The 17,737-nt window shown below is 29.8% G+C and overlaps 1 protein-coding gene across 10 annotated transcripts in view; it reads left to right on the top strand.

The window, feature by feature from the left end:
• NfI (Nuclear factor I) overlaps window positions 1–7,796 on the top strand; it is a 36,253-nt gene extending 28,457 nt beyond the window's left edge. For 9 of the 10 annotated variants that reach the window (XM_085486846.1, XM_085486844.1, XM_085486843.1 and 6 more), the window contains 4 exons: window positions 1,629–1,816; window positions 1,971–2,327; window positions 2,447–2,681; window positions 2,782–7,796. In XM_085486846.1, the coding sequence (XP_085342972.1) occupies window positions 1,629–1,816; window positions 1,971–2,327; window positions 2,447–2,681; window positions 2,782–3,026 (1,025 nt within the window). In that variant the 3' untranslated portion in view covers window positions 3,027–7,796. The remainder of the gene's footprint in view (window positions 1–1,628; window positions 1,817–1,970; window positions 2,328–2,446; window positions 2,682–2,781) is intronic. The other variant, XM_085486845.1, reaches the window with a different exon arrangement.
• Window positions 7,797–17,737: the final 9,941 nt, after the last annotated feature.

Genomic DNA, 17,737 nt, shown 5'->3' with positions numbered 1-17,737 from the left:
CATACACCATCTAGACCAACAAAAATTTAAACGTCACGTTGAAATCCTGACGAGATGTCATATACTATGCATACGTGCACGCTTGTAGTGTAACGCGTATTCAAAAAATATCTAAACAACTCGATTTAATATATCTATATACAAATTGTAGTTTCCTTTAACGAGGATTTTCGCTCGTAATTATTATTTATTCAATTAAATATCGCAGTATACCGAATGTGAGATTACGAGAATATCTCAAGATGAAGAATAGAGCCTCTTTTAACTATGCGTATATGCAATATATTTTCTTGATTTGTTTCATGTTCTGTTAAGAATATATTTTATAAACGTACATTTCATATTCATCCGATCTCACGCTTGGAATGCATCATCCAATGCATATGTATATGTGTATGTATGTACGTCATATATAAATATATATGTACAGTGTTCCAGGATTATCGTACCCTCTTTCACATTATAAATTCTTTTGGTGAATCTGAGGTCGATGAATCCTACACAGGAAAATTTCGTGTCGAGATATGGATGATTTAAATTGATTAACGAAAATTGAACAACTTTGGAGACAAAATAAATACCTAAAATACCTAAACATCTTAAATTTCAAGAAAACTTTTGTATCTGATTCAATGGCGCCGAAATGTTTTGAAATAAAAAAAAAGTTATGTCGACGATAATTTTGTTCTCTGTAAAATTGTAATTAATTAATTGACTTAATTTTTCTGTATAAAATTTCTAGGAAAAAACGACTTTGCATTCATTCAAGAATCTATAATTGAAAGGAACAGTGTGCGACAGTTTTGGAACATAATCTGTACCATGGTCTAAGCATCAGAATTTTATCGATTCGTCACTAAAACCACCCCCTAACAAGCTCATGGTAACAACGACTTTTCTGTCCTTATCTAACTATCTATGTATCTATCGATCTATCTGTATATTTCTGCGTGTGTCAGTTACGAAACTGGGCTAAGCTACGATGCCGCCGAAAGGTGAAACATTACTAGAGGGAGAGATCTGCTCTAGCATTTTACCAGCTTATTATTATAGTTTTGCTACAATTCTCTCTACTTGTATACGGCTTATCTCAATTTCGTGATTCGGTCCGAGTACACGTACATACATATGTAAGTGTTCGAATGCGACTTATAATCATAACTAAAAGATTAATACGTGTATATTAAGTATAGCTAAGCTAGATCAAATTTCTGTACAACAGACACTTTACTGACAATTGTTCAATTACATCAATGTGATGATAATCGAATTATGTAATATTAAAAAAAAATAAATAAATAAATAAGCGTGATAACTCCGGATAAACAAAATTCACAATAAAGTGCGAAATAAATTGGACGAAATAATTTCGTCTTTCAAAGGAGGTGAAAACTCGTTGACACTCGTTGAAAGAAATCTAACATTTTGTATATTTCAAGATAGTAGGATAATTATATGTAGCGCTAAACGTTTCGTCCAGTTTCGATCAATAGACAAAAATTTAAAAAAAAAAAATAGTATCGCGATTCGCGAAGGTAAGGAAAGAACAGCGTTAAATTAAGGGGGTGGTTCACCGTGACGTCGAGATCATTAATCAGATCAGATGATCATTGTGAATTGTGTTTCAGGATTGCATTCACCTCACGAAGGATTAACCGGTGGCTCTGGTCAAAGTATGTCCGGACTTGCTTACTATCAGGCAGAACACCCCGGATCCACAGGGGTAGTAAAGTACCCCGAGAACGGACACGATACCCTCTCGGATTTTGTGACGTTCGTCTGCCAAGAAGCCGAAAACACCCAGCAATTACCCCAGGTAGTTCTTTTTTCACGGATAGTGCGGATATAATCGGAGAGATTTTGTTTTTTGACACGTACACACGAAATCTCTAGGATTTCTGGGATTTTCTGGGATTTTTTTCTGGGAGAATAAAAACCGGTACCTATGTAACTCACGCGATTACTTTTAGACGCAGCTAACCGGACCGCGCACTGGTATACAAAAATTCCCACAGTATTATCCGAGTTCGATGTTACCGCCACCACCTCCAGCTCCTATGGCCAGACCGGTGGCGATAATAAGATCGACGGGTGAGCTGGCAGCAACAACCGCCAGTTCGCCACCAACATCGTCTACGTCGCCCACGGATCCAGCCGAGTTGGGTCCCAACCAGGAACAGATGACCGCGGCGGTCGGTCTCGTCGGTTCTGCTTGCCAGAATTCTGTCGAATCCGCAGGCCGGAAGAGTCCCGCCAGAATTCTCGTTACACCGCACACCACCAGCAGGGAATACACGTTTGCTCATTTTCATTCGCAACCCGGACAGGTAAGACTGGTTTTTCATCTCAATTATAGAGTCGATTGCTTTTAGCGTTTTTCTTTAACTTTCATTTTTATGTGAGAGCTAGATGCATATGTAATCTTTCTGCGCTCTCGCTTTTCCAGCAAATCTTCACGTATCCGACCATCAGCTCGATGTCCGGGGTAATTTCGCCAACTAATCTGTCTCTCTTTTCGTCTCCTGTCTCGGTCACGAGACCGGTGGCAACTCAGAGATCGGTCTCAAATGTTCCACCGCGTTGGAATACTGCACCATTTATCAATTTGGAAGACGATTACAACATGATCGCGCCGATTATCGCTGGGACTACTAGTGAACCACCGGCTGCCATGGAAGAAGGTGAAACTAAATCTCGTGTTTCTATCAATAGCAAGATGACAAATATTTTGGATGATTTAAAACGGAGATTCTCTCTCTCTCTCTCTTTCTTTCTTTTCAGAACGATATATTCATCCTGTGCATACGAGTGGCGTAGTAGATAAAAATGGCAGTGGTAATTTAATAGGCAACGAACTCGGAGTCAGCACAGATCCTGCGTCGCATCATCATCAGCAACAGCAGCAACATCAACAGCAGCAGCAACAACAGCATCAACAACATCAGCAGCAACAGACGCAATCATCTTCGCAACAGCAGCAACAAGTAATGGCAGATAAATCCGGCGGACCTAAATCTCCTCCGTGACAGTGGAGTCTGAAAACGGAAAGTCTCGAGAGACTCGCATACTCGCCGCGTTTTTCGAGATCGGTACTTAGTATCGCGTGCAATAATTATTCCGAGGTCATGGCCGAGGCCGAATTCGAGAGTAATCGTCAGGAATCTATGCCTCGTATTCAACTGCGTGATTTAAATATGCGGGGAATAGAATGTCTAAGAGTTCGATCTTAATTTACCATTATTATATAAAGCAAGAGGAGATTCATGTTTATCTCGAAATGAATTCGTACAATATAAAGTTTCATATTACAACAACTTAACCAAGTATATATAGTTCTTCTGAAGCATAGTTTATCGCGAGAGAGTTTGCGACGCGCTTGGAATAGCCATAAGATAACGTCGCCGTGCATGCCTTATCCTGCTCGAGAACAGAAAATTGTCTACATACAGTGTCGTACAACGAAATATTGTTCAAGCTATAATGTAACGTATTTAGATAAACGACATGGTTTCAATTGAAATTGATACAAATAATTGGACGCGATATACAATTAATATGCAATATCGTTTGGTCATTTGTCAACAACACAAAGTGCGCTTGTATTGGTCGATACACGGTTCACGATTTCCTGACAACTATCTAAAGTGTCTTTCTTTGTCTTTTTCTCTTTCTCCCCCCTTCTCCTCCCCCCCCCCTCTCTCTCTCTCTTTCTTTATTTTTCTCCTTTTCCGTATTTTTCTGTATCTCGAGATACGAGATCAGCTGAGTTTCTTCATTTACACTATTAATAATTCTTCTAAAGCTCGCAGTCATAGTTGTAACGGTGCGGTATATAGGATTCTTCCATAGTATTTGTATTATAATAAAAGATTCGTTATTTTCGTAATAAAAATTTTCGTGATATATATATATATATGCGCGCGGGCAGGTTTTTAATAAGTACGAAACTGTAATATTTTGTATAAATAGTATTTTATAGTTGATAATAACGAAGAGAAGCATGGAAGCATAAATCTTCTTTCGCTATACTAAAAGCAAAAATGACGCGTTGACAAAGGCTTCTGTGAGCAAGAAACACTCTCTCTCCTCATCGTTCTCTGAACATTGTTCAGACGACTTTTCTCGTTGATCCAATCTGCATGCTTCGCAATGTCCTTTTAACATTGAAATCAACAGTAATATTCCTATTGACCGTCTTTTGCACATTTTGTGTGTGTCCAAGTTTCATTCTCTCTGCCGAAAAATTGTTCTTCCATGATTATTCCAGACTTTGCGTCACGTGTTTATAGTATACAAGTTTATACGTATATATTTGTATAGAAAGTTGTGTTGTTACATATTTTACGTAGTGCATTGGGGTGAGTAAATATTACGCGGATTTAGCTTGAACAAATAAAATTTGTTATCTCGCGTATCGCAAAGAACGATACGTGTGAGTGATTCGTTAGAAATGAATTGGCGACGATGAATGTACGATTCGTATAACGATCGAATAATTGAACCGTGTATAGAGTTTTCTGTGCCAATGAAGCAGCACACGTGCGCGCTATTCTTTTTGTAGTGATATTAATAAATTAAGGATATTTCCTATAAACGCGGATTTAATGCGAGAGAAATGTCGAAACGGTGATAAATCGCACCTTAAACAAGAATCTATTGAATAAGGATTTGCGGATTTGCAAATGAGAGTTACTCGATAATATAAGCGAAGCGTCACCGCGTAATGCTCAGGCTAGCATTAATACGTATTAGGGAAAAGAACTAGTGAAAACTAGTCACTTCAGAGGCTGCTAATTAGAAACAATGTGGATATTTAATATTGTGTTTATCGGATAACATAATAAGCGCTTAATTATTTAAATATGTTATCAATGTTATATTGAAGGTAATGACGTAGGAAATAATATACCGCGTGAGAGCAAACGAGCATCGAATATGATTATTGCGAACAAAGTCTAAACTTTGTATAAAGTTTTTCATCGCCAATGTATATTAAAAAGAATGCATAAAATAAGAAATTAACATTATACTACGGACTTATTTATATTGTAAAAGATACTCGGTTAAATTTCGACAGCTCAAATCTTTCGTTATTTATTATATATCGTAAGAGCCAAATACTCCTAGTATATTTGTTAAACGATCAAATTCGCACACTTCATCTTTAATAATTAATCGAAACTATTTTTCTCTTTCTTATTCACATAATTGACGCAGAGAAGAATGTTCGGATTTGTTTTCGTTATCCGTAATCAAAAGAATATATTAGCTAATAAGAGCATTCGACTTGGATGAGCAATATGTTGTTACGTTCTTATGTATATTATCTAGATAACAACAAGATAATCAATTTTGTTAATACTGTTTTATTAATACCACTTGTTACAACATCGCGCAATTTAATGTTTTCTTCTTTAAATTGTTTCCTTGTTTTGTTTTGTTTTTTTTTTTTTTTTTTTTTTGAACACATGAAATTCGATAAAGATTTAGCAGCGGTGAGGAGAGAAAAATATTTGATCAGAAGTATAGGCATTTTTTTCAATTTGAGAAATCGGGTTAAATTTCATCAATATAGTTAAAGTAATCACACTTTATGTACAACACTATATTTCATTTTCTTTTAAAATGTATATACCATCGTAAGACAAAATAAGCCTAACGCTTGTGAATGTAGTTGAAACAGATACGTATAGTTACCTATCTGCTTGTGGCTCTACTATTTACATAATTAGAAAAAAAACACGGATTATTTCATTAAGTACTCAACCTCGCTTATAAAAATAACAATAATCCCAGTCTATTTAAAATAAGTTAATAATTATGCGAGGTTTAAAATAGGAGGCCTACTTTAGAATTATATAGTTCTAGATAGTCTATCCATGTTATCATTATTGTGTTTGTGTGTATTTCCGTGAGAAGAGAAGTATACATATACAATACAAGTATGCGAACGCACGTGTAAAGTAGAGAGGTCAAAATAGAATCAAGAGATAAATTGAAAAAGTATCATGTGGGCACTGTACCAGAAGAAGCAAAACATTTTGTTACTCGAATCATGAAAATAAGATCACTGATCGGCCGAATGTTTTATTTTGCTGGCTCCTTCCCTATTTATTAATCTATTGATCCTTAACTGGTAAAAGGAGAAAAAAGGCAATACAATTGGTAATAAGAAATCTCTCAGATTTCTTATTTTCATTTTCTTTTCAAAGTTTGAGATTTCCATTTTCGATTGGATAATGTTAATTATTTTTATTTTTATATATTTCTATCTAAAGAGAATAGAAATATAAAAAATAAAAAGAAAAATTATTGTCTTAAATATTTAATATCTTCAATTATTTAATGTTTTTTAAACAGGAGTAAGAAGACGATGTTTTAAAATTTCTGTATACCACGTTAAGGATTAATTTAGCTTGATTTTATGAAAATTATTGGTTGCTGAATTATTACATATACCTATAGTTTGATCAGAAACCAATATAATTTTTTTACAGCACAATATCTTAAATTGCGAAATGTCTTAAAATTATGTTATTTAATTTTGCGCACGTGTAATATTGTCAATTTTTTTAAATTAATCTAATTATTTAGTCATTTTTTAATTTCATGTATACAAATCCTGCTTAAATTAATATCTTTTTTTTATTTAGTAAGCATATTTTCAAAATTTTGAATGCATTATTTAAATTGTAATACATCATTTCTACATCAACATTAATTATTTTCAAGTATTGCTCATTATAGATTATTGATTACGGAAACAACAGATTTATTTTATCTCTGTCACAATTAAAATTTCTTTAAGTACACTTTGAAGCACATATACATATGTATGTATAATCTAAAAAAGTATTATAAAATAATAAATAAATTATACAAAACAAAGAAGAAATAAGAAAATATATTTCACAAGAAATATTTGTACATTAATCAAAAAATGCTTGTGTATCTAATTCGGTTCAGCACGATAACAATAGTAAATATAATATTAACAACTCGATAATAAAATACTATATTATGTTAATATTCCTACAGAATGTTTTTGGTGCAGTTGCTTATATTATATAAAACAACATAATTATAATAACTACAGCTTACAACAACGTTATAACCACAAGAGATTATTGCTTAACATTCTTACATATTGCTTCTCATTATTATTAAAATTCATATACACTTATCTGCTACTACTATTATCATCATCATACCATTATTAATATTCCTGCTACTATCATTACTACTATGGCTACTATTACTATTATCTTACTGCAATTACTACAACTATCACTACTAATTCTACAACTATCACTACTGCTATACTGTTACTATTATTATTATTATTAACACTACTATTATATTTGTCATTAATATCACTTCTATAATTATTAATGGTACTATTACTGTATTTCTTACAGTTATTATTACCTACTACTATTGCTATATTATTACTATCACTATCATTACTACTAATATTATTAACATTAATACTACTCCTACTATTACTTCTACTATTATTACTGCTGCTGCTATTACTACTACTATTACTACTACTAATTCTACTGTTATTACGATTACTATTACTAATACTATTACTACTAATACTATCGTTACTATACTACTACTATCGCTATTGTTACTACTAATGCTATTATTATGACTATTATTACTACTAATACTAATAGTACTACCATACTTACTATCATTAATTAATACCAAAATCTACTACTACTACTGCTATTGTTATTACTATTATTATAATTATTTTATCGCCACCATTAAACACTTTACCACTATTACCGCTATTAGTGCTACTGTTACAACTATTACCGTTATTACTATCATCACTATCACCACCACTAAAACTAAAACTACTATTACTATTATTACTGATACTATTACACTATTATAATTAGTACCACCAACTGGTAGCGTTATTATTACTACAACTAGTATATTATTACTACTGTATAGGCATAATTATTATTAATTTTATTGTATGGATCATCACTATTACCACTGTCTCTAATACTGTCGCTATTATTAACATTACGTTACTGTTGTGCAATCGATATTAATTGTTATTTTTTTTTTTCATCTACTGCTACTAATTTTCCTCGCGATTTATTAAAATTGCATTACCAATATTGTATAACGCATAATATAATTACTATTAAGATATTTTTAAACACATTAATATTGTGAAAAGAATAGATATTGAAAGTATATTTACACAAGCCGCTAAAGAAGATAAAAAATGAGCTCGTGACGATTCGAAATTAGCATGTATACGCAAATATGTGAAAACAATACTAGCATCGCTACATTTTTTTAGAATTATAATAATTCAAAATTACTAACAAACCATAAATTATAAAACGTGAACATGTCATATATACTTTTGAATATTGTGCGTTATTTTAGAAAAACAAAGTGGTTCGGGATATATATATATATATATATATTGCAAAAGTTTTATGATTTTTCTGAAATATGTCATGAAAGAAAAGAAGGGAAAGAGCGCACAATTTATATAAAGTTTCTTTATCGCGCGCAAATAATTAATGACTTTATTAAAAATTAACTATGAATAATTTGTATATTATTTTTTATAAGCAGATACAGGAAGCTTTTATGGTCGATTTATGATGATAAAACAATTTGCAATGACTCGACACTCGATTTATCAAGACTGAATGAAATTTAAATCTAATATATCAATTATATTCTCTTTCTTCTTGTTTTTTCGCAATAATTAGTTTGTCACGTTAAAAATTTTATAAGCCATTGCAGTATTTTGAGATAATTTTTACACGTGATTTATAACAAAGTTTTAATCTCATTATTTTAATTTTAATACATTGCTAAAAATCATTGTGATACATGTGATACAAATATCACAATAGTATGCTGCTTTTAAAGCGTGAATGATAGGATAGTGTGCCAACTGATAGTAATGTAAGTTTAGATTTTAGGTATTCACACCAAGAATAATGGCGCAAGAATACATGGAGATAAATACGTGAAATTTCAATTACGATAAGTAAAAACATAAATCTAATGTGATACAACAATTGTATGGATAGTTAAGTAAGCGTTAATTAATGGCACAATTGATACGATTAACTCGAAAGACATTACATCTTGAAAGTATTTAAGAATATATCTCCAGCACATAATTTAAATTGTATTATAATCTTATAATATTATTAGTTTTTATATTTATTTAGCATTTTTTTCAAAAGACAAAATTTACTTGTTATTAATTCACATTTAAGCAATGTTTCGTGATTCATAATATAATCAGACTACTTGGAAACATTTTCTATAATCAAAAGTTGCCTTGAACCGAAAGTGCATTAAAACATTCTTTGCGTTTCAGTTGTGAGGGATATAGAAGCAGAGTTATAAAATAGATATTATGAGACAAAGATCGATACAAAGACTAACATCGATAATTTTATTTACAACAAAAAGTGTTAATAATTGCTGCGATGTCACCAGTAAACCGCATATATATTTATGATAATAGATAAAGGCAGCTCAGAAAATGTTACTTAAATAAAAATTTAAGGTACTTTACCATTTTGATATTTATATAAATATTATAGAGCATAAATCAAATGTGACTACAATAACGATTTTTGTAATATTTTGCGTTTCATTATATTCGTATCGTATATTGTCTCATGTATATCCGTGAGCAAATATTTGTCGCTCCATGCAATTCTCTCAACGTGCCTATGACTACTCTGCTTCTGTATAAGATAAGTCTCGCAGCAAAATTCTAAGTTTGTCAAGTCGAGGTGTAAATTATTCATGTCAAGGACAATTGAAATTTCGATATTGGGCGCTAATGTCATTATCCCGAACCACTTACGTTTTACAGAAAGAAATGCGATTTAAGATCTAGCTTAAGATTTAATGAACTGTTCACACAAACACGTACACGTTAACACACATACACAGAATGAATTCTGAGATATACTTGAAAAAAAAAAACATAATTAGAGAGCAAGAGAGACAATAGAAGCAGATAGAAATCAAATCTAAAGATTTGAATATTTTCAATGGCGATCGTTTTTTAAATATAAATACTAGAAAAGCCGTAAAAAAATCGAAATATCTCTTTATTATCATATTTGAAGAAATTAAAGAGATTTGAAGAGTCGATTAGTTACCGTGGCTCATATGCATGCATACATGTACTTACGCACATCATAGATAGAAAAATATTATATATAAATCAGAATTTTTTAGATACATATTTATATTTAGAGCTGATATTAAATTTGAAATGCAAAAAAGCAGAGCACATTTACACAAATCGAACATTAATATTGAAATAGTATTTTTTTTTCTATACTATATATTTTCTTACTTACTGTTTGCTTACATATTCGTTATACATTTTTATTTAAAAAAAAACTGTTATTAATAAAGCGCGGAACATAAAAATGATTTATTGCAACGAGAGATCTGAAACTTAAGACAAAAAATGAACATGAATAATAGATTATATTGAAGACTGAGAGTAACATTAAAAACATTGCGTATGTATGTGTGCATGTATGCAAACAGATTATTATAGAGATAACATTTTTTTTCTATCTCGGAGTTTATCTGGCTGATAATATTCCCGAGAGAGAATGCCACCTTATCTTTATATCTATAACATGCTACGCGGTATCTATGATATAATATGTGATTTCACATGTAAAAATATGCGGATCTTCTGATGTGTGTTTAAAAAAATTTTGGAAAATATATGTAGATTTTGAAAAAAAGATGTTTGATTTAAAGATAAATTCATGCGATTTTAAATACATAAATATCTCTTTACGGTCGTGCCTAAAGAAATACGAACATCAACAATTAGATTTCTACATTATTTGAAGATATGATTATCCATGATTATGAAACCGAAAAGTAATAAAAGTATTAATCTTATTTGTGTAGCTTATAAAATGATAATGTCATTACAAGAACAAAGTTTAAACTAACAACATAACATAACACCATAAGCAATTACTTTTAAGTAACACTTTTTTAATTCAGAGAGATATTGAAGTAACAATTTAAATAATTAAATAATGCTATGAATTTCTGTAGAGATTGAATGTGATGTACAATTTACAATATAATAATTGAAATGAGAATGACGTCATATAAAATTTTTTCATGCAAACGTAGTAATTATCAAAATCCTTCAATCATTAAAACAATTATATTTGCTAATGGCAGAGTGAAAATTTTGGCATTACACATGACATTATCATCTTTATTAATGACAAAGTAAAAGAAAAGTATTTAATATACGACAGCGACAAAATGACTTTTTAATAGGGAAACATTGTACGAAAGGATAAGAAAAGGGGAACAGCGAGGAAAAGCTTGCACCTCGTTAATTAAATTCATTGGAATATTCTTTCTAAGAAAGAGAGAGAGAGAGAGAGAGAGAGAGAGAGAGAGAGAAAGGTAGAAAGATAATTATAACTTATAATAATAGTAAGAGCTGCGCGTGTACAAGTTTAGAGTCACGAGAACTAATGAAAATATATACTATGAGAATATAACATCTTGTAATATATTAGCAATAACAATATAATAAATGTAGCAATGAATAAGTAATTATATAACGACACCAATAATATTAGTAACATACTAATAATTTATAATATAACAATAATAATAAATTAATAATGATAATAATAATAATAATAACTACAACAAAGATGACAATAACAAAGATAATCGTTCTTGTTGTTGTTATTATTATGTTTTATGATTATATATTTATCGAATATATTTATTCAATAAATAGATTGTACGCGCTGTGTAGTTTCGTTATAAGGCATATTTACAAAATGATAAGTAGAGAAACAAAACAATTGTGAAGAAAAGCACAAGTAGGAGCGTCCAAAAGCTATATTAGGATAGAATTATTTTGCAATACAAAATGTCTCTCGATAATACGATTGCTTCACCTTTTCGAGATATTTCTTCGATCGAGTAAAAAGTTTTATACACAAAATGGCGCAAAAAAGCGAGACGTCATTCTAAAATGCGAAAAATAATCTAAGAACGTAAAAAATATAAGATCTATATTTAATTTTTAAAAATATCTATATATATAAATTCTCTACCTACGAAGGATGAAAAGTAAATTATTTAAACATCACCCGATATATAAAAAGTTGTTACTTAATATCGATTTCTATTGATTGTAAGCAATCTTATATTTTATTTACGTTCTAAGATTACAAAGTTAACAATTGTTTTCTCTCGAGAACAATAAAATGTAACGATAACGGCAGTCTCTACCTGGTGCTAAATTTGTGCTAATGCATCGAATAATGAATAATAAAGTGGGTAATAAAATTAAAAATTTGGAATGATTGTCAGAGTTTGAACAAACTTTAAGAATTAATAAGAATTGATTCGGGATTTTTAATGTTTAAAGTTGTAAGCAAATTAAACATTTTACTTATAACTTTAAGAATTTATTATTTACTCGAAGAAGGAATTGCTGCTTATTGTATCTTACACATGTATACATGTAATACATTTTTCATTATTATTTTTATATTTTTGTTCTATTACACCGTGCATTTTTTAAATTTATTTTAATTTTACCAAATTTTCGAAATCGATAGATTTCGTTTCTTTAATAATAAGAATATATTATCTCGCGCAATATTTCTTTCCACGTAATCTCATTAGATACGTAATTTAATTTCGTTTAGTCACGACATAAAATAGTCGTTATCTCTTAACGACTGATGACACATATTTTGCCCAGCGATGCTTTTTTTTTGCGAATACTACGAACGATGTTCATGTTATATATCAGGGATTAGAATAATTTTAGTGTAATACATCGTTAGAGAAACAAGTGATAAATACCACATTGTAGTAAGAGGAAAAAAAGGCATGAAGAAAACATACATACGTGTACAAGAGACGCGGAGATCGAAAGACATAATAAAAAAAAAAACGCGCTCACGGTGGTAATAGTGATGTAAATAATGTTGATAACAAAAAAAGAGACTATTTGCGATACGTGAAAATTGTCTCAGAAATCCCTCTGGGATAAGTAAATTTTCTGCGAAGAAAGAGAGAGGGAAAACTGAAGAATAAAAGTTCTAACGTTAATAGCTAATAATAGCTGTAATAGTAAAAGCCGGTGACTCTTTCGGCGACTTAAAATTAAGAAAGGAGAGGTTTTTTGGAAACCTCGCTGCGCCAATTATGCGTTGTGTCCATAATGTCTCAATTAATATATATATATATATATATATAATGTATATTATATATCTGACAATATTAATTATACATATTAAAATTCTTGATACTATATATAAAAGCTATATCGCTCTTTAATTTCCCAAAAATTGACGTATCATTTTCTATTTTTATTTTTATTTTGAGAACCGTATATATTATTACGGTAATTAAAATTTTATTCTCTATATTTCTTATAGCTACATCTTGCTGCGATTATATCTTCCAGAGGATCCTAAATGCCGTTTTGTTTTATCGATAAAACATTATTTTTGCGCATCTTTTCTTTTTATTAATTGAATAGAATAATAAATGTGTGTTAAGGGGTTAGACCATTGTGACGGGCGTTTTTTCAGGGTAATTTTCAGCAATTAATTTCTAACAAAATATTTATGAAACACCAGTATTTTTTTGTTATTATCTTCTATACACATTAAAGAACGTGTCAAAATTTTGTTGTCTTTCAACTGCTCTTCCAACTGAGCTATTCGGACCCTTCAATAAAGCCAATAAAAAAAATCGTTGTTTTGGAAAATTTCACAGTGGTCTAACCCCTTAAGAACAAAAAAGTGTTTAATTAAAAAATAAAATTGTTTTATGTTTAACGTAAAATTGGTAGGTTCGCGCTTTGTTTCTATATGTACTTTAAATCATGGAAAAGCATTGATTATTCTATTTAAGCAATAAAAAGAAAAGGGTAGAGAAGAAATAAAGTTTTCTCGATAAAACAGGTCGGCGTTTAGGATCCCCACACAGAAATGATTGACAGATGCACAATGAGAATGGCAGATTTCTAGAATAAATGACACACGAAATGACATTCTGAAAAGGCCGAAAGTGGATGCACGTGTGCCGAGGACGTCGACCTTACACGAGCTATGCAACAAGGAACGGATAGATGATAAATTCTCGGACAGTTTCTGGGTCATCGCCGGGAGAAAATCGTCACGTTGTAAATACCTCGTGAAGCATATCAACGTTGAGCAACCGTCCTCGATGGCGGCTTCAAAGTTCGAGCCACCTCGTACACGTCAGATATTGCATCACTCGGATGCGTTCGAGCCTCTCGGCCCTTTCGCGCATTCCACTCGCTCCAAGTATTATCTTTAGAAAAGCGGAGTGATTGCATCGTCAGTCGAAAACTACAATCATGTGTGAACGTTAATTCTGGTTTGTTCTCATTTTTTTCAGGTCGCATCATTCGGTGCTCCAATTACTTTTCGCATAAAAACACACGCGGTTAAGTGAGTAAATCTATTTAATAGAGTAAAGAGTTGAGTAGTGCAATTTTATTTGATATATTCATATTATTTATAATATGCAAGGTTGGGTAATAACTAGTTATACCTAATAATTAGTTAAAAGTTAAAAAATAGTTTAAAAGTTAATAACTTAGCTTACAATTACTTAATTTAAAATGTATTAATTTTTAACTTCAACTAGTTATTTTTTACCTTAAACTTATTAACTTTTTTTCCCAACAATAAACTTTTTATGTCTAAATACTATTATTTTTTTTTATAATTAATTTTTATGTTTATTTGTCATCAATTGTAATTACCAAAAAATATATTTCTGTATAAAAATCAAAATCATTTCTTTGTTATTTTGTTATTATAAATTTTAAAAGAATTAACAACCAAAATTCTAATTTAATATAAATAATGTTTTGAAAAATTAACTTTTGATTTCACTTTAGTTAATTTAATCTTAATTTAACTTTAACACTAATTTTTGTTTTTAATTTTAATAATACTAATTTTTGTACACAAATAGGAGGGTGTTTTTTAGCTACCTCAAATTTGTATTCATATTCGATTCTTTTCCAATGTTGTTATTACAGCCTGATTACTATTAGAGCATTTTCAGTTTCTTTTCCAGAATTCTTCGCAAGATTTATTATCGGATGACATTTTAATCTACGCAATTAAAAATGTTTCAAATATACATTATATCTCGAGTAGATCGATTTTTAGAACGTTTCTTAATTATTTTGTACTTAAATTAAAAAAAAAAATGCTCATGTAGTCGATCGTTTCGAAATAGAATTACATGCGATATGCAGAATTAAAAAAGAGAAATCAACGGAAAAACAGTTGTCAAGTGCGCGAGTAATCTATCATGTGGAAGAATTTATCGCTGCCGGAAGTCGAGAAATGCGAACGCAAGTCGAAATAATCGTCCCATTTTTTCCTTACATTTTTTCCCGATACGTTGGCACGTGATACCACGTATTATGCAATCTCTCAAGAGAAATCGGATGTAAGATGGAGAAAGCTACTTCTCTCTGCCTCTAAACTCTCTGCTTGGTGCCACGACCTTGAAGGGCAATGCACGGATGGCACACATTATTTGTTTGTTGGGTCGACGATCCATTCATTCTTTCTTTCACCTTATCGAACCTTTCTTTCTACTTTTTACTTTAACATCTTTCGCGGCTTCCCTCGAATTCATCAAGGAAATCTTAAACGCCGTCCAGTTTTATCGATAAAACATATCATTTTTGCGCACCTTTTTCTTTTTATTGCTTGAATAGAATAATAAATGCTTTTCCACGATTAAACATGTAGAAACAAAGCGCAAACTTTTTATATTAAAAACCAAAAAAATTTAATTTCTCAATTTAAAGAACATTTTTTTTGTTCTTTGTTTCTATATGTACTTTAATCGTGGCAAATCATTTATGATTGTATTCGTCCATAAAAAGAAAAGGAGGTTTTATCGATAAAATATCATTTTCGTGCGGCCTTTTCTTTTTAGATTTAATAGAATAATAAATTGATTGAATAGAAAAATAAATGCTTTTCCACGATTAAAGGACGTGAAGAAACAAAGCGCGAACTAAAAATGTTTCATTAAATAATTAAAAAATTTTTTTTGTTCTTAACAAAAATTTATCATAGTATTTATTATTTTATTCAACCAATAAAAAGAAAAGAGTGCGCAAAAATGCATTTAGAATCCCCTTAATCTTATCTGCATCTAATTTATACGCAAAAGTGTGTGTGTGTGCGTCTACGATATCTCCATCGGAAAATATCTGTTCAAGTAAAATATTAAATTGCAAATTTAAAAAAATTATTACAAAAATAATTAGAATATAATTTATAAGTTTTATAATAAGAAAAATTATATTGTAAACTTTGAAGGCTTAAAGTTTAAAAAAATTAACTTAAAATCTTGATATTATAAAATAATAAAATATAAAGAGGAAAAAAATCTAAAAAATAAAATTAAATAAATATTTTTTTAGTGAAATTATTAGAATTTATTATATTAAATTTGAATTTATTTATATAAAAAAAATATTATTAGAGATAATAAAGTTATATACCTACCTAAAAATATAAACATTTCATTATTTCTTTCTAATAGTTGTAAATTTGGCCCCTCTATTTCTGACGAAAAAGAGAAAGAAATAAATATGACACGTTCAATATCGCTATCTCTCTTTTTTCTTCATGTCTGATTACGAGGTTCTCTATTTTTCTTTTAGATCCACGTACGAGATATTACATTCGACTAGACTAAACTATAATATCTTACATGAGGAAATAGATACATATATATAAGTAAAAGATTCCTTAGCGATACAATTAAACAAATATAAATTTTCCATCGAATTATCACTCAAATTTTCAAAAGTTTTATATATATAAAACAATGAATATTTCTCTATCCACAAGCATTCTGTAAGAAAATTACACAAGAGATTCTATGAATAAAATAATATTGAAATTAATAAATTTGGATTATCTCTTTTTAAAATTATTCTTGTGTCAAAGTAAAAATATAAAAATATTTTTTTTTTATTTGTAATATAAAAATAGACAATATATCTCACGCGTAGAATATGTATTTGTGATATATCACAGTTTGGTTTTTTATCTTACCATACAATGATTCAACGCAGTTACTTCTATAGATTATATTAGTCTCGCCTTTATTTTTCAATTATCGAACAATCTATAGCAGGATTGGGTAAGTTAATGACTTTGTAAAACTAAGTTAAGTTAAAGTTAGTTGCTTACAAAATGAATTTAGTTAAGTGGTAAACGTTGCATGAACAAAAAATTAACTCAGTTCAAGTTAAGATTAAATTAACTGAACTTAAATCAAAAGTTAATTTTTAGAAACATTATTTGTATTAAATTAGAATTTTGTTTGTTAATTCTTTTAAAATTTATAATGACAAATAACAAAGAAATGATTTTGATCTTTATACAAAAATATATTTTTTGGTAATTACAATTGATGACATAAATAAACATAAAAATTAATATAAAACTTTAATTTTAAAATAATACATTTATAACTTATAAAAAAAAAACAATAATGGTATTCAGACATAAAAAAAATTCTTATTGTTAGAAACAAGTTTAAGATAAAAAATAACAAGTTAAAGTTAAAAATGAATACATTAATTAATTAATATAAGTTATAATTAATTAAT

The sequence above is a fragment of the Nylanderia fulva genome, unplaced genomic scaffold, assembly GCF_048542155.1.
Source record: "Nylanderia fulva isolate GAGA-0341 unplaced genomic scaffold, ASM4854215v1 Scaffold48, whole genome shotgun sequence".
Taxonomy (NCBI): Eukaryota; Metazoa; Arthropoda; class Insecta; order Hymenoptera; family Formicidae; genus Nylanderia; species Nylanderia fulva.
The sequence above is the reverse complement of the archived record's forward strand: the minus strand, read 5'-3'. Positions and strand labels throughout refer to the sequence as shown.